Below are 25,424 nucleotides of genomic sequence, written 5' to 3' on the forward strand. Positions count from 1 at the left end.
ACTCCTCCTGCCTTCAGCATCACATGTAAATGTGAATGCTATCTGCAACTCCAAAACTCTTCTCTCTCCCTGTAAAAGTTGAAAGGCTGAGGCCGAGGTCATTGTCTCAAAGAGACTGAAGTAGACCCACACCTAGAAATTACGTTCCATTTGAAAACCTGATGCAAGCTTTTAACAATCCACTATTTTTTTCACAGCCTGGCTTTTGACCACTGAATATACAGCCTCACTTTTGTTAGAAAGTGGTAAAATTTTAGTTCTGGGGCTTTTTTCCTTCTTTCTTTCTCGGTTTTAAGGAAAACTTTAGGGCAGATATCTCAAGTCACCTTCCCTGTCACTAAAAAACAAAAAAGAAAATACACACACAGGTGGCCCCAAAGAACCCAGGCACAAACACACACCTGAGATGCAAAGAGAACTTTGATAGTGTATCGACCGGCAGCGGGAGGCACATATTTGACCGTAAACGTGTCATTGGCGTTGTGAATAATGTCAAAATCCACATCTTCCTCATCCTCACTTAACACCCGGGCATCACATTTAATGCCAACGCTGACATCACCTGGAACAGACCAGCTTATTAGCACCAGTTTACAAGAAACAGCATGTCCCATGCAATCACTGCCAGCTCAGGCTAACACCCCAGAAAAGTGATTGGGAAGTTTCCAGTAAGAAAACTGAGAAAAGGGATGGAGGATTAGCAAAGGTATCACCATGGAACTGACACAGAGGCTCATTAGATGAACAATTACCTATTTGGGTAGATTATTTCCTGGTTCAAAGTTCACTGCCCTTGAAATGTTACGAAGAGAACTTCCTTCCCCAAGAAGCATCACCACATTGGGTGAAGCCCACTCTCACCTTCCCCAGCATCGGTACAGTCCACTGTGAAGTGAGTAGGCTCATTTGCCTTCAGCCCACTTCTCTCCACTCCTGGCCCAAACACTTTGACCTTCTGGGGATGGCTGCCCTGCCCGATATTGACCTAGAGAGGACAGGGAGAAAGCTGTAATCAAGTTCTCCTCCACTTGGACCCAATAAAGACACTGTTAGCTAATATTGTTAGAAACCATATACTTTGGGGCAATCTAGAGCACTCGGCCCTTTGGGCCACTCTGTCTTCCAAGGCCCACCAAACGTGGGTCTTTCCATACGTCTGCCTTGGCCATCAGGCATGGAGCCCAGACCTGCCTCAGGTCTGGGGTTTTTCATACCACAACCAGGATTCCACCTCACAGCCTACCCTGTAAGGGCTGTGTGGGATGTTGACACCTCCCCAGACCACGGCAATGGTGTGCTTGATGGCCTTAACCGGGGTGTACGAGCAGGCATAAGTGCCATCCATCCGGCTCTTCATCTGGATGTCAATGGGCTGGCCTTCCCCATCCTGCAAAAGAGCAGCGGCTAAGAACAGAGCTGGTCCTCACACTTGTCACCATCAAACAGGGCCACCGTGGCCTCCCAAGACAACCAACCACTCGCTTATCCAACAAAATTTCATGCAGCAACTATGATATGCCATGTTCTCACAATATAAGGAGCACAGGTGATAAAGTATTATGTGCACTTATCTATTTTCAATTACTAAGAGCAAATGGCCCCAAAAGAAAGCCAGGGCCACTCAGTGCTTCTTAATTTTAATTCTTGCACTTAAATCCTTAGGTGAGGAGGGGAAGGTATTGCTCAGTGGTAGAGGGTATGCCTAGCATGCATGAGGTCTTGGGTTCAATCCCCAGTACTGCCTTAATTCATTCTTCGGTCAAATTCAACTAAATTAGATAAACATTTAATAAATCCTTGCTTGTTTACAAACCTCCCATCATGGCCTCGGTACCTTCAGCCACACTAAGGACATTTACAGGAAAATTTGAAACAATCAAGCCTCATTTACAGGGAACACAAATTATAAAGATGAGACAAGGACCCTGCCTTACATGTTAGAGTTTCATCTATTCCTCACATAACCCCATAGGATAAATATTTCTATTCACAGTGTGAGGGTGAGGAAACTGAGGATTAGATGGCCCAAGTGACTTGCCATTACACTGATGGATCCTGTTACCTGACAATTACCTGCACAGGAGGGCCCTAGAAACCTACCTGAGCAAATATCTTTAAGGGAGCTTTTCCAGCATCTTTAGGATCCACGGTGAACTCGGCCAGGTTGTTGACAATGCATCCAGACTTCTCCAAACCCGGCCCGTATGCTTGGACCTGGGGCAAAGGGCCAATAGTGATTCTCCTTTTGTGTAATGCCCTGACTATACCTCATCAGAAGCCGGGTGATCAGGGAATGAGGGAAGAGCAAAAACAGATGTTCCTGGCTTTACAGTACCTACTACATTATAGGACAGTTGTGGGAAGGAAACTGCTAAACTAGGCCGGAACTTAAAATTAAAACGGTATTATTAGCCTCTCATGCAGGAGGAAAATTCTGTAAAACCGGGCCCCAAACTAGCCTGTGCTCCCGGCCTTAATCCGAGCTGACATAGTCATTGTGTAGTAACCGGGGCAGGGACCACTAGCCATGCCCAGTATCAATGTTCCCGCTTTGAGGGGGCTCAGAATCTTTACCACTGACAACATTCCAGAAGTCTGCAGGCCCCAGAAAGCAAAGGCCCAAGAGCACTTGGCCAAAGAGGAGCAGCTACCAGCCTGGACTGATGTCAGACTATGTTCAGCTGTTTGCATGGGCCAACAGCAGCACACATTCGGGGGCGGTGGTGGGGCGGGTGGCGTGAGCAGCAGGAGCTTCCTCCTGTCCGCCAGGCTGACTCAGACTTGATGCTCATTGGCCTGCTTAAAAGTTTGGGAGAAGCTCTTGAAAACAGTGCAAACGCTGCACCAACTGAAGAGAACAGGAGCAGGGAGAGGGGAAAAAATCCTTAATCTATGGAGCACTTTGAAATAATAACTACAGAAAGTGGCAAGACTGAAAGCTGACACTCTGGGTTGCAGGAAAAGAGTAATTCATGAAGCTCCTTGTACAGGCCAGGCACAGTGCTAAGGGCTGTCTTTATTCACATTACTTCCTTGAATCATACCAGAAGCTCGAGGAGGCAGACACTATTATTCGTCCCATTTTATGGAGGAAGATATCAAGTCAGACAGGTAAGCTACTTGCCCGTTGTCAGAGGTGTCCCAAGTGGTACTACCAGAACTTTAATTCAGGCCTTTTTCCTTCCTAAGCTCTAAGTGGCTCTTCTCTGCCACTTCTCCAAATGCTACGTAAGGCAACTCTCCAGGCCCTGGGGGAGAATGCTGGGAGCCGGGAAAGAGAGGACAGAAACAGGACAAGGTGATTCACCAGGTCCGGGTTGCAGTCTTCCGAGGCCGGATGGATGAAGGCCATGTAGGGACTGTCCTTGATGTCCTCGTCGTCACACATGATGTGAACAGCATATTCACCGGGCTCCTTGGGCCAGTACTTGACATCACACGAGCCATCGTTCTGGTCGTCATATTCAATCTTCGCCTGGGAGGGGCCTTCAATGGCAAACCCTGGGGGAAGGGTTGGGGGGGGGCCCTGGTTACATGGTGAAAAGTACTGTTCTGGGCTACTACCAACCCACTCCCTCTGCCTGCCTGAAAGCCAAGTGTTGGCCAGAAGAATGAAATCTGTGTCCCTTTCCCACAAAACCAAGCCTACCGAGTCTTCACTAGAGACAGAAGGTTGGATTTTATACTTTTTTCTTTTTTTAACATCATCAAACAGGAAGATCAACCAGCAAATCTTTCTTTTGGCAACATAAGCTAAAGGTCTTAAAACAATGCCCACCCTTTGTGCCACCAAATCCACTTCTGGGCCTTTATCTGAAGGAAATAACCAAGGATGTGTGTCAATAGTTAGATATAAGGATACATATTCAGTATTGTTTTTATAGCAAAACTCTGGAAATAACTAGAGACCCTAACAGTATTTATATCCACGTACTGGAATTCCATGGAAGCCATGGGCAATCAGGACACATCCTATATTTGTCTGAGGCTGAAAGATATAAAGGCTACCCCCTGACATTTCTGCAGCAGGTCAGTATTTGCATGCACACGTACAGAAAAGGTCTGGAATGATGTAGTGAAAGGTTTAATATTACTTCTAGTCTACAAGGATATACCAACATCATTTTTCTAGAAGGAAAAATTAAATATGATTTCCTATTGTTTCCCTCTTTGCTTATTTCTATTAGCTAACACAGAGGTCTTCAAACTTTGGCTGAATCTGATCCACTGCCTGTTTTTGTAAATAAGGTTTTACTGGAACACAGCCACACTTCTTCACTTATGTTATTTCCTATGGCTGCTTTCATGCTACAAAGCCAGAGTCAAACAGAGGGAACATGACCCACAGCAGTGAAATATTTGCTCTCTGGTCCTATACAAAGGAGAGGTGCTGACCACTCATCTCAAATGATTATATATAAATCAGATGATATTTAAAATATACTCAGTTGTGCTCCAAAGAGTATTTACTTCCCAAATTTCTAATGTCAGCAAAATCCATTCATTCATCTAAACTAAGGACCAGTCAATAATCCCTGCCACGTGCCTGTTCCTGACACTGCTTTAGGCACAACACCTAAAGGTCTCTGGCCTCCAGGTCTAGTGGATGAATGAACACTGGTGCCAGAAGCAGAGGGCAACTTGAAGGGCAGGGGAAGAAAGGATTACAATTCCACAGCAGTATCCAGAGGCAGCCTCAGGTGGTCAGGAGGCTCAGGGTAGTGGGGCTCGGAGGAGGCCCCAGTTCCCAGCCTGACAGCTGGTCCAGGCACCCTGTAATCTTAGCCCACCAGAGGCTGCTGCTCAGCTGCTTCCACTTACCCAGAGACCCCACTTCAGAACCAATGGACTCCACCACGAAGTCTGCTGACCGCCCAACAACGCCGCCGTGGAGGCCAGGGCCCCACGCACGGACTTTCTGCATGCCTGCTTCAGGACCAACTTGAACTTCAAAGGGGCTAAAAGAAAAGGAATAGAGGACGCGTTAAAGAAGAGCAAAGAAGGGGCTAAATACAGCCGTAAGTTCTTTACACATATTCTTTCCACTTGCCTGATCCTTTCACTTGCAGCCTCAATCTGCAGCCAAGCCCTTCCTCCACGCAGGTCCCCCCAGAGCCATTGTTATGTCAACAATATAATGTAATGGGGCTACTTCAAGTCACACTGCCTTGCACTATCCTGGTCATTTATCTTTTGTGTGTGGGGCTCACCAGGCCTTGAGCCCTGGAAGGTTAAGAGAGTGCATACTTTTCCACATGCTGCTTATGCTATAACAGCTAAACCAGGCTGAATAGGCCTTTTCTCATACATGAATGAAAGTACTTTAACTTTCGGTACAGGAAATTAAAAAAAAAAGTTTGCTTAGATTCTCAGACACTTATTAACATGCCCAGATATTTCTCAAGGGAAACCAAATTTCTTCAGAGTTTAAAGCTGCCCCCAGGAAAGCTGGGAAGCATGTGAGGGCCACTGCAAAGCCCACAAGGTGAAGCTGGAGACTGCGTCCCTTGGTTCCTGACCGCACTCACATAGAGGCTTTTAATGCAAGCCACAGCAGCTTTTACCATTTTACCCATGGCACTCCTGAACAGAAGCACACATTGAAAGAAAGAGAGTCTCAGTTTATGTGCAGGTCTATATGTATGAGACACACAGCCCATTTGCTCTGTAGTACTGTTCCTTCTGGCTGCCCTGCCTCCCACCAGCCCCAAACCGCCAGCATTTGATTTAAAGCAAGGCAGCTGAAACCACAACGACTTGTTGCTGCTTTTGAGAACAAGCCAAATGTCTGTGTGCTGTTTTGGGTGGAAGAAAAAAAAAAAAAACTTTTGACAAAGCACTTCTCTTTCCCTCCCGCAGCCTAGGAAGCAACCACCGTGAGCCTGCCCTGGGCTGAGCACGCCTCTGGAGAAGATGCAACTCCAGCTGGAGACTCACCTCTTTGGAATGTGGTGTCCCCCCCACGTGATGGCGATGCTGTATTTCCCCGGGGTGCTGGGGTAATACTCAAATGCGTAGACTCCATCCAAAAAGCCTTTCTGCTTCACCAGCTCCTCCAGACCCTCTGTGGGAAGGAAGCACACCATCTTTCCAATGCAATTTTAGTCTCAGAACAAGAATCCCAAAGATAAGAACAGAAAAACAGCAGTATCTACAAAACATAAGCCACACAGGAAAACTAAGTGGACTGTCTCAGAGTGAGGGACCCCCGCCTCCAAAATGGGAGATTACTCTGAAGATGAAAGTAGACCCATGTTTACTTCAAATGAGAGGAAATGGACGATTTCCCAGCTAACTGGCTTTAGAAAGCTCTCTCAGCTCTGAGGAGGATATGAGATCCTGAACCTCCTAGGTGTGTGTAAAGACAAATCTAGTCACACCTCAATACTTCTCAATGATCAAACCCACCCTTCTTAGCTGCCCACAAAAATTGGGGAGGATGTGGCATGAGTCTCAGGTTAGTGTCCCGGGATATTCTTTTCAACTAAAGCTGAACAATGAAAGCGAGAAAGCTCTTACATGCTGTCTCCAAGAGAACAGGTTTTAGATGCTACCCCACAAACTCCAGACTGAGCCATCAGGCAGGAACTTGTTTTATGTTGAGCCCTAGGGTTTGGCAGGGAAAGCCATTTAGTCAAGCAAGAATCTTAAGGTCAGGAAAAAAACGCCTCCTCGCTCTTGCAGCAACAAGCCAAGAGGGAGGGCAGTCCTGGAGTAGCCTGACTCCAGGTCTGGGCAGTCGAGAACCTTGGCCGCCCTCGGGGCACAGTCGGCCCCAAAGCTTGATGCTCTGAGATCAATTATTAACTTTCTGGAGCTCAGAACATTCCTGCCCCAGCCTGCTGGGAACACAGAGGGTAAGAACAGTCCTGGAGCAGGAAGCCTAAGATTCCACAAGGCTTGAGAGGGAGACTGCCAGGGCTGCTGCACCTGCAGCTAGAAATGCAGAGCGGCTTCTCTGTTTCTGGCAGGAAAACTCAAGGACAGAGGAGATGCCCATCCTCCCATCTGCTGTCTCCTTTCCCAAGAGAGAACAAGAATGAGTTGTAGGGTGTAATGCCCTCCACAAATGGCATTTATCTACAAAGAAAACTTAATCTTAGGGAATCTATTCTCCTCCTATAAGCACTGATCATAGTAATTAGGCACCTGGCATAATTTCGTTGTCTATAAAATGTAACATCTAGTGGGAAAATTACTGGCTTTGGAGACTGGGCTTGAACTCCAGTTCAGATGTTTACAAGCTGTGTGACCTTGGACAAGACCTATCCTCTCTGAGACTAGGTTACTCCAAATTTAAAAATGTGCCATTCAGGTTATTGTTCCAAGGACAGCACTTTCCCAACTCCACTATATCACTGCTTTTTCTATTCCCAGAAGCCTTGATATAATGTGAGGCTGTCAAGTCACCACATTCCCTCATCCAGGGCAGACATTACTAATCAATCACTGCTTCCCTTTGCGTGGAGCCCAGAGAGCCTCAAATCTTTGGCACAGCTCTCTGGGATAAATCAATCAGAACCGGCTGTGCAATGAAATCCATATGCCATGGCCACAAAGTTAGCCGAAATCACACCTGAGGCAGGGAAACAAAGGAGCACTTACTAGGACCCTTCACGGTTACGCCGAGCTCTCCACTTCCAGCAGCTTTGGTGTCAACCTTGAAATCTGCGGTTTCCCGGATGCGGATGCCTTTAGGCTGCAGGCCTCGGCCACTGGCCCGGCAGGCGTTTGGATTGCAGGCTACAAGAACAGTTTCGACATCAATTCAACCTTTCATTCCTGAGTCCCAGTTGAGCAAGCCAAGGTAACTTGGAGCTGCCCGCCAAGAAAATGTTTGCTTTGTACAAAGAATGCAGCAGTTGCCCGAGACCTGAACGGGACCCCACCAGGCTAGCAAATAAGGACACAACATAACTTTGTCCAGCCACACTGCAGAGGGACTGGGGAAAAGTTACTTTGGCAAAGAAAGCAGGAGAGCCCAGTATGGATTCGCTGGGCTGCTGGTAGTGGCTGAATCCTGGCATTTATCCTTTCTGTGGTGAAAGAGAGTTAAGACCCACAGCTGGACATTGTTCAGACTTCACTGCCATACTCAAGGGCCCAGTAATTGGGAAGACTGGACTTCGGAAAATGCAGCACTTGAAAACACCTGACCTGGTTCCAAACTTTGGATCAGCCATTTCTAAAGTCTAAACGCTGTCGTCCTCTGCAGGAAGAGCTCAACAACAACAAAAAAAGGACCAGAACCTCACCTTGGCCAAGGCAGGCAAACGTTTTAGTGCCGTTACAGCTATAAATGCAATAATTAGCAATAAACACCACTCCCAATATGATTTCCGGATCTTGTGAAAAAAATCTAGCTGTAATTCTAAAAATTAAGGACAAAGGTAGCTTCTAACATCCTTTACACAAGAGGTCCACAGAATTGCTCCATGAGCTTTGCAAAGAGGTTAATAAAAGACGTCCTGTGCCTGTGGACTTTTTTGGCAACATGGGCAACCTTCTCAAGTTAAGTATAGAAATGGGAGATTAGTGGGTAAACTATCACACGGTTCCTTTCCAAATCTGACACTACATATACAACACCTCTCTATACACTATACACTCGGGGGTCACAGACTCCAGAAGACAAGACTCCTTACTGCATAGAAGCAAGGTAATTCATCTTCTGGCTCCTCCTCCCTATAATGTCCTCAACTCAATTATTTGTCAAACAATTCCTTCCCAAAGAGACATAAAAACACCCTTGCAGTAGAAATTATTTTAGGTGGTTCATGGACGAACATTAAGTTTCTGGTGGCCCTCGATGACAAGTGACACTGGTTTTCCACTGTGAAAGTGATACAAGATTTCTTTTTCCTTAAAATCATTTAAGTGGAGGAAGGGAAAGGAAAAGTCAATGAAATACTAATTAGTACAAGTGATAGATGGATATGCCAGAAATGAAAAAGGTAGTCCGTGAGTGAGAGAAAGACAGAAAACACCATTAGAACTAGGAAAGCTGGTCAAAATTCTTTCTTGCATCATTATGCCACAGGGAGTTTTGTTTATGAATAGGCTGGGTTTTGTTTTGTTTTGTTTTTTCCCTTTGTCAAAGGGAGAAAAGTTGGTCATACCAGAAATAAGTCACAAGAGGATGACAGGACTTTCCTCGGAGGGTTTAAATGAAGGAGGGGAAGAAAAAAATCACTCATGGAAATTCTGAAATGGGCAACAGTCTCAACATCAACAGGATAACTTCTCAGTTCGTATAAACACTAAGTAGAGCTAAAGAGTTTGAAGGAAACAAGCTGATTTTCCACCATTTTGTGATGTCTTAGAGATGTTTAAACATAATTAGAGAGTGGGTTTGGGGTCTGGCTGGACAAGTGGCACTAGCACCTGTCCTGCAGTCTCCTGAGGTCACAAACAGCACAAGCCCAGCTGACATTTGCAGACAACACAAAGAACTGGCACAGAAGCCCCACTCAACCAGCCCTTACCAAGTGAGATGCCTCTGGCCCAGTACTTTCAACTAGGAAGCCAACAGCTTTGGGGTCCAGGCTGGCCCAGAGGCAGGATTCACAAGAGGAAGCCAGGTCTGCAGGCGCAGATGCAGAGGACAGAACAGGGAGAGGCAAGTATTGGTTAGAAAAGGTAGCAGAGTTGGAGGGGGAAAAAAAAAGAGTAAAAAAGTCAGAAGAAAAGAGTCTCACATAGAGAAAACTGCATGCTTGCTTTGGGCTGCAAAGGGAGTTTAGCAGCATGGTTAAGGGGTCAACAAAGATCGGGGTCCTCCTACCGATGCCTTGTCCGTACTCACTGATATCTTCTCCCCCTCACCCCACTGATACCTAAGCCTTAGGGTCTCCACCTGCAAACCGGGGGTAATAACAGCCCTTGGAACACACAGGCTGGTTTCGTGATTAGATGCAGTTGTGCTCAGAGCCTGGCAGCCAGTAAAGGAAGCGGCAGGGCTCCAGCAATGCCACTGCGGTTACGTTCAGCCACAGATACCAGCTCCGCCAACAGTGTCACTATCTCTCAGGGAGGATAATGAACCTTAGTATGCATGTTCTGGGGCAGATGAAATGAGGTAAGGTTAGTGAAGCACTTAGGTCACTCCATGGCTCACGGAAGATAGGAGTATTAATATTTTGAGAAGAAAAGGAGGTGCTAGTATTATTCTCTTGAGGCTACGTCCCACCAAAGGGGCCCTGGTAGCAAAGGGACAGGCCTGGGTTCAGTGTTGGGCCCTAACCACTCTCCCAGCCTCACAGCCCAGTCGTGTGCACAGCCAGCCAGAACGCCAGAAGCAGACCTGGTTGGCTACCCTGGCACTCACCTTCCCCGACCTGCACAACAAAGGGACTCTTGGGAATGGTGTCCCCAGCAAAGGAGACCTTGACCACGTGGGGGCCGGGCTGCAATGGTTTGTACACACAGCGATACACCTGGTTTCCCTTGTCTTCCACGAGCAACTCTACAGTGTTCTTCCCCTGGGGATCTTCTACCTCCACACCAATGTCACCCACACCGGCACCTTGGAGAGAGAGAACATTCATGAGTCCAAATTACCGTCTAGAAAGCTCCCTGCTGATGAGGGCAAAAGCAGGTACAAAATGCAGGAGACGGAGAGGCACTCAGAAAATCCACACTGTTTTCTGGCAATGGGAAATGAGGGTCACAGCCAGCTCTCCCTTTCTCCCAACCTCTATTTCTAAATTTTCTACATTAAAAAGAAAGTTCACAATTCAAGAATTATGTTTTATTTATTCCTTTTCTTTAACTCTCCCCCTGCCACAGAATCTTGCAGAGAATTTGGCCCAGCAAATGATTCTTAAAACTTAACTTTCCTTGGAACATTTACTTAGTCAAGTCAGAAATGTAAACCAAAATGGATTATTAATACTCAAATGTAAGCTTGAGTGTAAGATTTTAAGAGAAGAAAAGCTGGGTTTTGACAAATCTGAGAATATAACCCATACGTTTGAAAAAGCTACTTTTGTTGTTGGGTGTTTGAGTTAAAAGACAAAAGCTTAGGCTTTCCAAGTGTTCCATCTCCTGAGGATTATCTCAGGCTTTGGAAGAGGAGAAGTGTTACCTGCCGTGTAGATGTCGAAGTAGGTGGGCTTATTGGCGATGTTCCCGGCAGCTTCCAAGCCTGGGCCTTTCGCGGTGACTTTACTGGCATCTCCCTGGGCCTTGTCAACATTTACTTCGAATGGACTCTTGGAGATGTGCTGACCTGCAAAGAGGACCGTAACCTACAAGTGACAGGTGGGGTGAGATGTCATCACTTCTCCTTGTGCAGCGGGACCACCACATCAAGCCACGTGCACTGACAACCTTCTCCTCCACCCTCCTGATCATACATACAGAAATGCTGAAACCAGGAGCCTGGTGAAGGGGCCTGAATGGAACACCCATCAGACTCCATCAGCCACACAGCTGGTCCTGGGACAACATGCCCTTAGCAAACTAAAAACGTTTATTTAAAGCAGATCTGCTTAGCCTCTATAGAAGGATATAAACAAATACTTATATTTGACCCTCTAGACACTGGACTCTTTAAGATAGCTGCAGATGGGGCCACTGCCCCCCCAGAATATAATGCACAGTTCCAGGATTTCAAACCCAGAGTCAAAGTATTTTTCAAAGGATCAAAATCATTCTCAGATACACAGACTTGAGATACAGTACAGATTTCCATCTAAACTTTGAATTAGAGATCTTTTAAATCTGAAGGTGTATTGGGTTGGGTTTTATATGAATTGAATAAATAAATTACATCATAAATGATCCCTTCAAGAATTTTTTGTTCCCCAAATTCATGAAGTTCTAAAGGTATACCAGAAATCTACAGCCAGGGTTCCAAGTGAATTCACTAAAGCCCAACGTGGTGTATATGATCTAGGTCCCAAAGTCTTGGCATGGTACAAGGGATTGGCCTGTGTGTGCCATTAAAGGCTTTCTTCCAAGGAAAAGCACACTCCTGAATCACCCAGCTCCTGTCCTATATGCCAACTGGAAACCAGCTCAAACAGAACGCAACGTGCTGCTGAAGCAAATGACCTCGGGGCTGGATCCCCATTACTCCAGGTGGACAAGTGGCCACTGGCCTCCAGTAGAGTCATCTGGACTTCTCTGTGCTCAGGCTTCAATGAGGACAGACCCTCCAGAGCACCTTGAGGAGGAACACCTCAGGAATCATTAAAGACAAAGAGCCTACAGCTTAGCAACTACACTCCAGGCACTAACAGCTACCTAGATGGAGTTAGAGAAATCTTGTGACATTGCAAAGAACTTAATGGAATTCAACAAATCTCTCTGTAGTGGTTAACATCAAGTCTCATGCACAGGGATCTCAAGTTTTCTACGATGATAATGGATACTATTACAAACAGAAAGGAAAATCACAAGTTAAGAAAACCACTCTTTGCAGCAATATGGATGTCCCTGGAGAATGTCATTCTAAGTGAAGTAAGCCAGAAAAAGAAAGAAAAATACTGTATGAGATCGCTCATATGTGGAATAAGAAAGAAAGAAAGAAAGAAAGAAAGAAAGAAAGAAAGAAAGAAAGAAAGAAAGAAAGAAAGAAAGAAAGAAAGAAAGAAAGAAAGAAAGAAAGAAAGAAAGAAAGAAAGAGAGAGAAAGAGAGGAAGGGAGGAAGGGAGGAAGGGAGGAAGGGAGGAAGGGAGGAAGGGAAGGGAAGGGAAGGGAAGGGAAGGGAAGGGAAGGGAAGGGAAGGGAAGGGAAGGGAAGGGAAGGGAAGGGACAAATGAACATAAACACAAAACAGAAACAGACTCATAGACATAGAATACAAACTTGTGGTTGCCGGGGGGAAGGGATGGGAAGGGACAGACTGAGAGTTTGAAATCTGTAGATACTGACAGGCATATGTAGAATAGATAAACAGGATTATACTGTATAGCGCAGGGAAATATATACAAGATCTTGTGGTGGCTCACAGTGAAAAAGAATGCAACAATGAATATACGTATGTTCGTGTATAACTGAAAAATTGTGCTCTACACTGGAAATTGACACATTGTAAACTGCCTCTAACTCAATAAAAAAAAAATAAATAAAAAGAAATTAAAAAGAAAGAAAGAAAGCCACAATTCTTCCTGAGATGTCCTTCTTCCACAAATACCAAAGCAAACCCAGAAGAGCAGTCCAAGCAAGGGCCATGACACCTCATCTTACTTTGTGCAGTCCGGTGACCTTGGGCAGATACTCCACAGAATATGTCTTGTTCTTGTCGCTGTCAGGGGTCACTTGTGCCTAGGATGGAAGATGAGTGATAGTTAGAGGAGGCATCAGGTGTAAGCAAAAGCATGCTGAGCTAGCTGAGGTCCTATAGCAAGCTGCCAGGCCAGGAACCGGCCCTGGCTATTTTCTGCTCCACTACTCCTGCAGGACGCCCCAGGAGAGAAGCAGCCTGAAGTCACAGAAAGAAAAATCACACAGCACAAGGTACAGCCCAAGTCAGGACTCTCCACTATCTCAGAGTTGGAACTCTCTAGATGAGAGAGACTAATGAAGAAAGTAACTTAAAACGTCATTGGCCTAGGAGTTACTAAGAGCTTACGCAATGCCAGGCCCAGTGTCAGGTATCAAAAATCAAACAAATCAGGCACAGTTCCTGCCCCGGTGGGAGAAACAGACAATTTGCCAGTAAACTTAGAATTTCAGATGGTGCTAAGCACTAGGAATAATATATAGTCTTGGGAAGATAAACAGACAGAAGAAACAGTGTATGCAAAGGCCCTGAGGGAGGACCTGGAGGACAGTCAGTGTGTGAACAGAATAGAGAATCCGTATTGTTACTGTATTGTGTCAGTGCTGTATTGTTACTATTATTTGGCTCATCACTATCTACAATCTCAACAACCATATCTTTTACTAAATCCGAAATATTCTTTATTTTACTAAACACTATGTTCTTGGGTATCAATTCATATTATTTTTCAAGGTACTGCCCTTGGGCAAGTTACTTGAACCGCTGTAAACCTCAGGATCTTTTCAGTAAAAACACTTTTGTTGTTACGCCTTAATGAAGAAAGTCTTGGTGGGATGTTGGCAGGGGAGGCAGCATCCTCTAACATACCTCCTCTTTGTTCCCTTCTGGGTCCTCCACAAACACCATCAAGTCTCCTTGCCCGGCGCTGATGGTGTCCACGGTGAACTTGGCCGGCTGCTTCACCATGTTTCCATTAGGCTCGATTCCTGTCACAGGTTTACACAAGCACATTACAAGCTGGGCCAGGCCCGGACACAGGCCATCACCCATGTGTCTCCTTCAGGGAACTGGGAGGTGGGACCCAGCCCTGCCACTGCCATGTAGGAGACAGGGACAAACTGCTGTGACAAGGATAGTCAAATGGGTAAAGCTACAGAGCTCCCCACCGGGACGAGGATATTGTACCTAATTTTCCTCACAGCCCTTTGACCCTCCCCAGAAACCCCTCAATAAAATGATTTGATCCAAACAAACAAACAAAAACCTCTAACCCCAAACCCTAATTTTGTCCTTGTTATTTAAACAATGACCAATTCTGAAATAGTCACAGCACTTCAGTCAGAAGGCCATACAATTATGAAAATTATGTGGTAACTCGCAGTGGGGCGTGCCTTGCAGGGGAGGTGACGTCGGGGGAGAGGAATGAAGTGGGGTGGAATGGCTCAATTTCCATTCAAGACCATTTTATATTACTTGAAATGTTTAAAAATGGCATTCAGCATTATTATTTTTAATTAAACTTTTAAATGAGATTGACCAAATTAAGATAGATTTGCATGCAGATGTAAGAAATAACAACCTCTACCTAGTTCCCCCAAATGGTCACTTCATACAAAACTAGCACATTGTCATAACAAGGGCACTAACCCTGACAGAGTCACCATATAGAACATTTCCATCTCACAGGGAACCCTCCTCATGTTGCCCTTTTATAGCTACCCCTTTCATCACCCCTCACACTGATCATCTCTGCTCTTCATCTCTATAACTGCATCGTTTCTAAAATGTCACACAAGTAGAATCTTATATTATGTAATCTTTGGGGATTAGCTTTTTCCACTAAGCATAATTCTCTGTCGTTTCACCCAGGTTGTTGCCTGTATTGATATTACTGAGTAATACTCCGTGATATGAATGCACCCCTGTTTTAACCATTCACCCATCTCACCCACTGAAGGCCATCTGGGTTGTTTCCAGTTGTCTTATTACTGATAAAACTGCTATAAACATTTGGGCATGGGGCTGTGTGTGAATACAAGTTTTCATTGCCCTGAATAAATGCCACAGAGTGCAACTGGTGGGTCACATAGTAGCTGCATGCTTAGTTCTTTTTAACACTCACTGCCAAGCTGGGGTCCAGAGTGGCTGTACAATTTTGCACTCCCACCAGCAGTGTATGGTGAGGGCTCCAGACCTGGTTTCTTTGACTCCTTGCCAGCACTTACTGCTGTGCCTACTTCCTATTTCAGCCATTCTGATAGGTGTGCGGTCGTTTTAATTTACATTTCTCTTGTGGCCAATGATACTGAAACTCTTTTCATGTGCTTCTCTGCCACTTGCATATCCTCTTCAGTGAAGTGCCAGTTCATGTCTTTTGGCCACTTTCTAATTGGACTGCTTGGTTACTTTTTAGTTTTCTGTTTTTTTAACTATTGAGTTTTGAGGGTTCCTTATATATTCTAGATACTAGTGCTTTGTTGGATATGGGGTTTCCAAATTACTCTGAGTCTTTAGCTTGTCTTTCATCCTCTTAACTGCAAAAAAAGTTTGAATTGCTTTTTAAAAATTTTAAAGTAAAATCCACTCGCCAGGCCCTTTGGGTCTCAGCAACATTTTGAGTTCTGCTTGAGATGGTGTCCAGGTGGCCTGTAGGGCAGAAGCTAAGGAAGCTTCTCTTGCAAGAGAGTGGGGTGATCCCAGAGTGCACCCTTCCTTGAGAGAAAGCCCTCAAAGCCCTCAGTACAGTCCAACCCTTGGATACTATGCCAAGACTTCAAGATGCAGAGCATACTTCTTAAAATGTTTTAAGTATTTTAACTTTGATGTGGTCCAACTGATCACTTTTTCCTTTTATGAATCATGCTTTTGGTGTCAAGTCTAAGAATTATTTGCCTAGTCCTAGATCCCAAAGATTTTAGGGTTTTTTTTTTTTTTCCTGAAAGTTGGAGAGTTATGTTTTATATTTAAAAGTCTGTGATCCATTTTGAGTTAATTTTTATATAAAGTGTGAGGCTTGGGCCAAGGTTCATTTTCTCTGCCTCTGGATATCCAATTGCTTTGGAATCATGCAGGGAAAAGACTCTCTTTTCTCTCCAGTGAATTGTTTCTGCATCTTTGTTAAGAATCAGTCACGTGTATTTGTGTGGGTCTCTTTCTGGGTTCTCGATTTTGTTCCATTGATCTATGTATCTATCCCTCCACCAAGGTCACACAGTCTTGATTTCTGTAGCTTTATAATAAGTCTTGAAATCAGGTAGACTGGTTCTTGGTAAGATGAGTAATTTTTTTTTTAATCAAAACCTGGATATTCTGAGTATTATGTTATGAGACCCGGGGTTTTATTTAAATTTTCTGTCTTAGCTGCTTTTTTATAATACTATTTCAGCAAAGGAAGAAAAGGAGCATGCCTTCTTACTACCAGTAGGGGAAAAAGTCCGGGCACTCCACTGATACTAAAAGTGAGGGGAGCTTCTCGTTACTGGTGGGTGAAGGTGGGAGTTCCAGCTCCCCACTAGGCCCCCACTAGTGGCTGGACGGGTAGGAGTGCCTCATTACTATTCCTCCAGTGGCCTCTACTGACATCACTGTGGGGAGGGTGGCCTCCTTATCTGTGGGGAAAGTCTAGGCTCCCCATTTGGCCTTTGTTGGTGTAGGTGGGGGCTGGGGGGACCACAGTTTTTTCTGTGGCATTTGGGTGGAGTAGAGCAGTGATTGTTTAAAAGTGTTCTGCCTTGCTAGGCTGCCCTTTCCTGGCCTTTCAGCCAGAGAGAGCAGGCATTTGGTGGGGCTTTTTGTCTCTGTGCTCACAAGGATTCCTGGGTCATCAGCTTCTTCAGCTCTGGGATACAGGAGGCAAAAGAGAACCTAAGGAGCTCACTACTGTGCCAGTCCCTGGGTCCCCAGGTCCCTAGCTGGTTTGCTTATTCTCTTCAATCTCCTTACGTTTGTCCTTTGAAAATGCCCAGGGATTTTAGTTGTGCTTAGTGGGAAGAATTAGGAAAACTACCTCCACTCTATCTACCCAGAAGTATTACTTTTTTAAGTTTTTTTTCTTGGGGAAAATTCTCAACCTATACAGACCCAGAGAGCTGTAAAATAAACCCCCATATATCTATCACTTAACTTCAACAACAGTCAACTCACGGCCAGTCTTGTTTCACATCTTTACTCCACCTCTGCTCTCTTCCTATATTATTTTGATACAGATCCTAGCTCTCATTTTTCATCCATAAACATTCACTATGTATCTTTAAAAGACATTTTTAGAATACCAGATTACAAAAAAACTCCACATCAAAAAATTAAAAATAATTCCTTAATATCATGAAATATTCAGTCAGTGCCCACTTCCTAATTATCTTATAAATGTCATGATTTTTTTTCTAACAGTTTAAATAGGATCCAGTAAGGTTCACATATTACAACTGGTTGCTACACTTCTTAAATCTCATTCAATCTCTAGATTTCTCTTCATCTTTCTTTGCCACCTATGGAAGACATTTGTTACTATTCTCTGGATTTATATTAGCTTTCCCATAAATAACTTAGTTTAAGAAAAATTGGTGATAGATTGTTATATAACAAGATAATGTTCAGACCCTATTAGGTGAGAAATGCCAACTGAGGAATATAGAGTTTGAATTCATTACAGCATAGAAAAAAGGCTGGAAAAAAAAATATCTCAGACTTTGAAGGAAGGAATGGGACCAACAACTGGGCTGTGGGGTTTTCCATTTTTATTTTCTACATTTTTCTTTTGTTTAGTATGATTGGTCACTTAACAAATACACTTAAAATACTCACTCCATCTGACTCCAACAGCCTGAGAAATGACTTACTCTGCAGCCTGTCCCAGGCCCGGGATGGGGCTCATCCACCCTGGCTAACCATAGCTGGTGAGGGGGACGAACCACATCCCACACTCTGTAAACTCCCTCAGAGCTAATGCTCACTGCGCAGAGAAGCAATTATTCCCTAGGATTACCCAGAGCCAAGGGTGCTGCGGGCTTGCTATGCAGTATTCACTTCATACAGAACATAGGTTTTATAAAAGATTTCTGCTTGGCTCATGGATACACACATTCAACACACCTAACCCCACCAGGGAGCCCACCACAAAGACCTGCTTGTGGCTGTAGCCCTCCCTCGGCCCAGCCCTCCCTCCTTTCAGCAAATGGATCTCAGTGTATGAGTCTGCAAGTGCTAACTGGCTGGTAACTGCAAACCAGTCAACATCCAAAATACAAAATAAAACCAACCTGCCAACCCTTTAGAAGCTAGAAGATGAAATGTTCTCTTAATGTGACCACATAGGAAAGAACAAATTTTCCCTGCCCTTTGTCTCATCATGGGACAAGGGTAAGATCAAAGGCCCTGCCCCTGTGGCCTCATGTGGGGCTCTGTAGCCTAAAATGACCGTTTTGCCTTCCTGCTTAAAAAGAAAAAAAATTTTAGAGTTACCATATGATCCAGCAATTCCTCTTCTAGGAATATAGCCAAAAAATTGAAAGCAGAGGCTCAGAGACTTGTACACTCATGTTCACAGCAGCATTATTCACACTAGCTAAAAGGTGGAAACAACCCAAATGTCCATTGACAGCAGAATGGATAAACAAAATGTGGTACATACATACAATGGAGTATTATTAAGTCTTAATAAGGAATGAAATTTTGATACATGCAACAACATGAAGGAACCTTGAAAACACTACGCTACATAGAGTAAGCCAAACACAAAGGACAAATACTATATGAGTCCATTTATGGGGTACCTAGAATAGGTAAATTCATAGAAACAAAGTAGAATGACACTTGCCAGGGGCTGGGGGGAGGTGGGAATGGAGAGTTATTATTTAACAGGTACTGATTTCAGTTTGGGAAGATGTAAAAGTTCTAGACATGAATAGTGGTGACGGCTTCATAACACACTGAATGCACTTAATGACACTGAATGGTACACTTAAAAATAGTTAAACTAGTCAATGTTGTTGTAGGTATTTTTATCACAACAAAAAATGTAAAAGAAAAAACGCTAAGTAGACACAGATATGCATACACATATACGTGTGTGTGTGTCTGTGTGTGTGTGGAGGTGTGTTTCCTCCCCAAATGCATAACATGTACAAAGAGGCAGATGAAGGAAACGGCAATGACTAGCCACATTCCTTAACTGAAGCAAGTGGTCATTTTCTACAAAACAGCAGCATGAAAGGAAACCGTTTCACATTAACAATGGGGAAACTGGACAGCCAGTGATAAGGTTACTGCAAACAAGCATTTTATGCCTTGATTAGATTCAATCTATTTGACCAATTTTGTTGACAAGAGATTTGGCTGTTTGTACCTTTTTTGCCATTAAGGAAGGACCTTTAAAATCAGAGATTCCTTATTCCAGCTACCAACTTTGGTTATGGCTTAAAGAAAGCATTTTGTTTTGTTTTATTCATTTTATTTATTTGTGTTTTTCTTGGGTTTTTTTTTGGGGGGGGGATGGAGGTAATTAGCTTTATGTATTTATTTATTTGTTTATTTTTTAATGGAGGTACTGGGGATTGAACCAAGGACCTCATGCATGCTAAGCTTACACTCTACCACTGAGCTATACCCTCCCCCAAAGAAAGCACTTTTAAAGCAAGCATAGACATGCCAACTTTCAAGAGACTGCACATGCAGGGAGGGCTTCATTGAAATCCCCAGTCTCCATATAACACAAATGATTGCACAGACCCCATCTCACTGCCAAAAGGACCTCAAATGGCAAGTGGGTTTGTCCCAGAAATATCTGTCCTCTGGTCTAAATCATGCTAAAAAGACAGATGAGAAGGACATCACACTGAGGTTGAGAACAGTACACAGTCAGCACCACTGTCCTGGTCATAAGGCATCTTAATACTAAGTTGATGCCAAGTAGGGCAATGTTGTCTTCAAGGGAATGAGCCCATGGGACATGCCGTAAGACAAGTGCTCTGGGTCTTCAGAAAGTCTAGATCTTCCAAAAACAATCAAAGTTGGGGGATATTATTCTAGATTAAGAGTCTAAGGAGAAATAACAAACAAATTAAAAAATTTAATCAGATCTTGGTTTGTAAAATAACAACAAAACCTATAGAAGACAATATTAGGAAAATAGGGAAATCTGAGTACAAACTGGATATCAGTTGTTACGAAATTATTGTTCATTTTCTTATGTGTGACAATGAGTATTGTGGTTACATAAGAGGATGTCCTATTCTTAGAGGAGAGAATTGTCAATGTATTGAGGAGAGAAATGTCACCATGCCTGCGATTTATTTCCAAATAGTTCAACAATCACACACATGTGTGCATACACGCACACACATACACACACATCCTCCACAAGGCAAGAGAAAACCTTCAAATGTTAAGAACTGTAAATTCTAGGAGAGGACATACAAGGTATTTTGTACGTGTAAATGTTATCCCAATTGTAATTATGAAAATGAAGAAATATAATGCATTCCTCCCCTTCTCCACAGAAAAGGGAATAAACTGTATCTTATTGTGCTAATCTTTATCAGAAACCATACTATGCTGAAATGTAACTGTTCTCCTTAAAAAACTAATGTGCTTGAAGCCAGGTGCCAACCAGAAAACCAAATTACTCAAAATGCCTTTGACCCACTACAATGTTCTGAGCAGAACACTCCTGGCAGTGGGCTCAGAGATAATAAACAGGATGTCTTAGCAAGGAAGTATCTGCCAGGGGTTAACAATAGCTCCCACCCCACCTGGAAATCCGAGGCAGCTTTAGCATAACCGAAGGACAAATGAACCAGCAGCCGAAAGATCCAGGCTCTTGTCCCACCTCCATCACTAACTGCGGTGATCTGGGGAGAGACCTCCCCTCACTCTCCCCATCCTGGGAATTGCGCCTCTGATTCCTCATCTAAAAAATGGGAATAACAGTCCTTTCTTCATTCCAGGGTTACTGCACCCAAATCCCAAACCAACAGACTCATCCACCTCTATCATATTAAAATAGCAGTGTTTCTGAAAGCCTAGATTCACAAGGCAGAAGATGGTCATAAACAAATGGAGCTTCAGGTTAAAACAACATCTGGCAAAGGAGGCCTGGGTTGTCTTTAAGGATTAAGCCTGTACATTCTGGACTCTGAGAACTTTCCTCCTGAAGCCACATAATAACCTCTAAGACCAGAGGACAAGCCTCAAATCCAGCATGACCAGTGCTTACCTCTGCCATAGGCCCTGGCTTTCTTGGGGTTGAGTTTGGGTTTCAGAGGAGCCCCTGGCTTGAGCTTGGCTTTGGGGAACTGGGACAGGTAAGTCATCACCGAGTGCTCATCCACATCTGGGTGAATAATTTCTTCAGGAGTGATGACCTAGAATAATGACGGGATAGATGAACACCCAGAACATATCACTTTGCAACTCCTCAAGGTTTTGAAAACATCTCTTAAACCAAACACTGCAAGTATTAAGAAACTGAGTTAGTCTCTCAATAAAATGAAATTACATTACACTGCCATGCCAAAGTCATTTTTTCCCCCAACCTTTTACAGCTGTCATTGTTCACTTTGGAAGCTGAGGACCCTCTCAAGACAATTCTCCATGTAATTTCCAGAGGTTCATACCTCTCCACCCCCGACCCCTCCAAAAAGGCCACTCATTCTCCTTTCCAGAAAGGATAAGCTACACCAAGTGAGGAGGAAGAAGAAATACGGCATTAGAGTATATTACAAAAAAGTGCGTAAACCAGCCTTTTTCTTTCTTCTTTTATCCATTGTCTGCATTTCTATTAACCCAGGTACTGATAAAAAAGTAAGTAAATAAAACCAAAAAGAGACAACACCGTGACATATTAGACACGTGGTCTTGTCATAGACTGAATGTTTGTGTCCTCCCCAAATTCATGTTAGAGCTCTAACACCTTGTATGATGGTATTAGGAGGTGGGCCTTTGGGAGGTAAGTTTAGACTAGATCCCGAGGGTAGAACTCCTGGGATGGGATTAGTGCCCTTATAAGAAGAGGGAGAAAAACCAGAGCTCACTCTCTCTCCACCATATGAGGACACAGCCAGAAGGCAACTTGCAGCTGTCTGCAGCCAGGAAGAGAGCCCTGACCAGCAGCTGAATTTCCTGGCACCTTGATTTTGGACTTCCTAGCCTCCAGATCTGAGAAATAAATGTTGTTAAAGCCAGCCAGTCTACAGTATTTTGTTATGGAAGCCTGAGCTGACGAAGACAGGTCATAACACGTTAAGAGCCATTGAAAATAGGAAGGGGGAAAATTTCTCCTAACATTCATCATAAGAGCAAGATTAGATCCATACTGAACAGGTGGCCTCAGTTTCACCACTTGACCCAGCCCCAAACAACACAAAAAATTCTCCTGCTCCCAAAAAGAGGTAAGCCACACCTCCTCAGATGAACAGAAGGCTCTATCTCAAGAATCAGGGCAATTAAATGCAGAGGAACAACATATGTACCCAGTGTCCCCTGCTCCGTGGTGGGAAAAAAAAAAAACAACCCAGAGAACATTCTGATGATTAGCCTGCAGCAACAAAACAGCTATTTGGGTTTATACAGTTGCCACCAATATGTTCTGTAAAATGTAGAATGTGTGTGGACTTGGCCTTTCTTCAAGGCAGCTCCTTCAACAACTTTACAGTGCCCACATCACATGAGCATCAAAAGGAGATGGTTTTAGGTTTAAGGGGAGATGAAAAACATATCAGACCACTTCCTGAGGGTGGAAGAGCCAAAAAATGGGCCTTGGAGCAGAGACACGATGCCAAAACCAAACCAAAGATGTATAGGCAAGATTTTGTACCTCCCAAAGGATCCTGTTACAAAATACACTGAACTCAGCTCTGAACACCAACTTAAGACCTTAACAGAGCCTCCTGTGAAGTCATCCATCTCATGGCACTGGCTACCCACAACTTTTCTTGACCAAGACTTTGAACATGGGGGTCATGGTGTCAGGAGGAGCTATTTAAACTCCTTGGAAGGGCTTAGAAGACTGGACTCAACTAAGCAATGTGGCTCCTGCAGACGACATCCAAGATATATTCAGCTTCCAAGTTTTCTTGTTATATTCCTATGTTAGGATTATGGCCAATACAAATTCTTCCACAATTTCCATTAATGATGGCTTATCCTGGATTAAATGTTTTAAAAAGTTCTAGGTCCTGTGACTTTCCCTAAGGTAGTGAACTTCAAAATATATACATTTTGATGGGTAAAAAGGGGTCAAATATTGGCAAAATGGTTAAGGTCCACATTCCCAGTCTGATGTCCAAAGACGGTCTTTGAGATCTTTGAAACAGAAATCCTAGAAAATGTGCCACACGTGGCAATGAGTGAAGATTTTTTAGGGGATCTAAAAGCACTGAAGTCAATGAGAACTTAGCAATATGGCTGAACTGAGGAGGATGGGAGCATGTTACAGACAACGCGCCTTTGAAAGCCACCTGCCAGACCCAGAGGCAACCGTACAGTGTGAGAACAAGCTGGAGGGGGAAACAGCTTCATGGGACGTGCGTGCTCACACTCGTACCTGCGGGACACCCAGCCAGTCGTCTGCCTGCTGCATGGCTTCTCGTGCATTATCCACAGGCTTCCGTGGATCCCAGGATTCCCAGTCTGGGCACAGACCTGTTCACATAACACAAAAAATGCTGTCAGAAACCCAACTGAAGAAATTAAAGGAAGCTGGGTGCCTAAACTCACTTGGTCTCTTAATTCAGAGAACAATTTCTTCCAAAAATCTTACTGAACTGTATCTATATTTCATAGGCCAGAAGTACCATGGATATGAGTCTGCCAGGGTAGAAACTCTTCTGCCTGACTTCTCCTTCAGGCTACTACTTATCTTCTTGAATTCAGACAGGGATTATCCATTCCTTAATGGTAAATGAACTAACAAAGACTGCAAAGCCATCTGGCCTGGTATCTTTTTTTGGAGAGATTTTGGGGGCGCGGGGGGACCGACCCCAATCACACTTCTATACTCTGATCACCAAGTGTGTGGGTTGACACCAGCTGGATGTCCTATATTTAACTCAATTTTGACACCACGTGGAGATAGCATCAGATCCCATAGGTTAAGGGCTCAGTCCCAAAGACTCCACCCACCCCCAACTTCAGAGGCCAGTCACAAGCCCAGGTGTGTCACCTAAGCTTCTGACCAACCAGTTACAAATCAGAGGGTCCTATAACCTCCTCCTCAGATTTGAGCATCTCCTCGAGTGGCTCACAGAACCCAGGAAAACACCTTATTTACTGGGTTATCAGTTTATTATAAAAAGGATTTTACTACATGGAAGAAATGCAGAGGCCAAAGTGGGAGAAGGAGCAAGGAGCTTCCATGTCCTTTCAGGCATTTACCTTCCCAGGACCTCCACATGTTCACCAACTGGAAGTTCTCCAAACCCTGTAGCTCAGGATTTTTATGAAGGCTTCATTATATAGGCAAGATTGATTAAATCCTCAGTCATCAGTGATTAACTCAACCTCCACCCTCCTCTCCCCTTTGTGGGGATCCGGAGATGGGGCTGGAAGTTCCAACCCTCTAATCCCTGGGTGGTTCCCCTGACAACCAGCCTACATCCTCAGGGGTGTTCCAAAATTCACCTCATTACCTAACTCAGGTGTGGCTCAAAGACGCCACCATCATAGTTCTTATCACATAGCAAGTTCCAAGGGTTTAGGAGCTCTGTGCCAGGAAAGGGGACAAAGACCAAACATATATTTCTTATTACAAGTCACAATATCACAATCACCATTCTGGATATATCTAAAAAGTCTAACAAATCTACTTGCTCAAAGGCCAAAACTTTTCTCAAAGAATTATCTCAAAAATCTTTTGTAAGCATAAGTAGTATAGGACTGGCATGAAGCAAAAAATATAAATATATATAATATGTATATAATGTGTGTGTGTGTGTGTGTGTGTGTGTGTGTGTGTGTGTGTGTATCACTATGCTGTACACCAGAAACTAACACAACACTGTAAATCAACTATACTTCAACTGAAGAAAAAAAAAAAAAGTACAGGACTGGAGTAAAACTCCTCAGGTTTACACTGGAAATAGGCATTCTAAAATGCATCTTTGGATGGGAGGAAGGAAGAGGGCACTAGGAAATGAACTAATGCTGAGTTTTGAGTTACTTCTGATACCAGTTTGCAGGCTCTCAAGGAAGACTGGAG

General features: G+C 44.0%; 1 protein-coding gene across 4 annotated transcripts in view; it reads right to left on the reverse strand.

Moving 5' to 3' along the window:
* The window catches only part of FLNB (filamin B), a 128,515-nt gene that overhangs the window by 52,420 nt on the left and 50,671 nt on the right, over positions 1 to 25,424 (reverse strand). For all 4 annotated transcript variants that reach the window (XM_074344612.1, XM_074344611.1, XM_074344610.1 and 1 more), the window contains exons 3-16: positions 23,772 to 23,869; positions 21,444 to 21,591; positions 14,099 to 14,217; positions 13,195 to 13,272; positions 11,087 to 11,249; positions 10,328 to 10,525; positions 7,606 to 7,743; positions 5,938 to 6,064; positions 4,822 to 4,958; positions 3,308 to 3,501; positions 2,101 to 2,214; positions 1,244 to 1,387; positions 862 to 985; positions 402 to 562 (exon numbers count right to left, since the gene is read on the reverse strand). In XM_074344612.1, coding sequence (XP_074200713.1) covers positions 402 to 562; positions 862 to 985; positions 1,244 to 1,387; positions 2,101 to 2,214; positions 3,308 to 3,501; positions 4,822 to 4,958; positions 5,938 to 6,064; positions 7,606 to 7,743; positions 10,328 to 10,525; positions 11,087 to 11,249; positions 13,195 to 13,272; positions 14,099 to 14,217; positions 21,444 to 21,591; positions 23,772 to 23,869 — 1,943 coding nt within the window. The remainder of the gene's footprint in view (positions 1 to 401; positions 563 to 861; positions 986 to 1,243; positions 1,388 to 2,100; positions 2,215 to 3,307; positions 3,502 to 4,821; positions 4,959 to 5,937; positions 6,065 to 7,605; positions 7,744 to 10,327; positions 10,526 to 11,086; positions 11,250 to 13,194; positions 13,273 to 14,098; positions 14,218 to 21,443; positions 21,592 to 23,771; positions 23,870 to 25,424) is intronic.

This window comes from Camelus bactrianus, chromosome 17 (genome assembly GCF_048773025.1).
Source record: "Camelus bactrianus isolate YW-2024 breed Bactrian camel chromosome 17, ASM4877302v1, whole genome shotgun sequence".
Lineage (NCBI taxonomy): Eukaryota > Metazoa > Chordata > Mammalia > Artiodactyla > Camelidae > Camelus > Camelus bactrianus.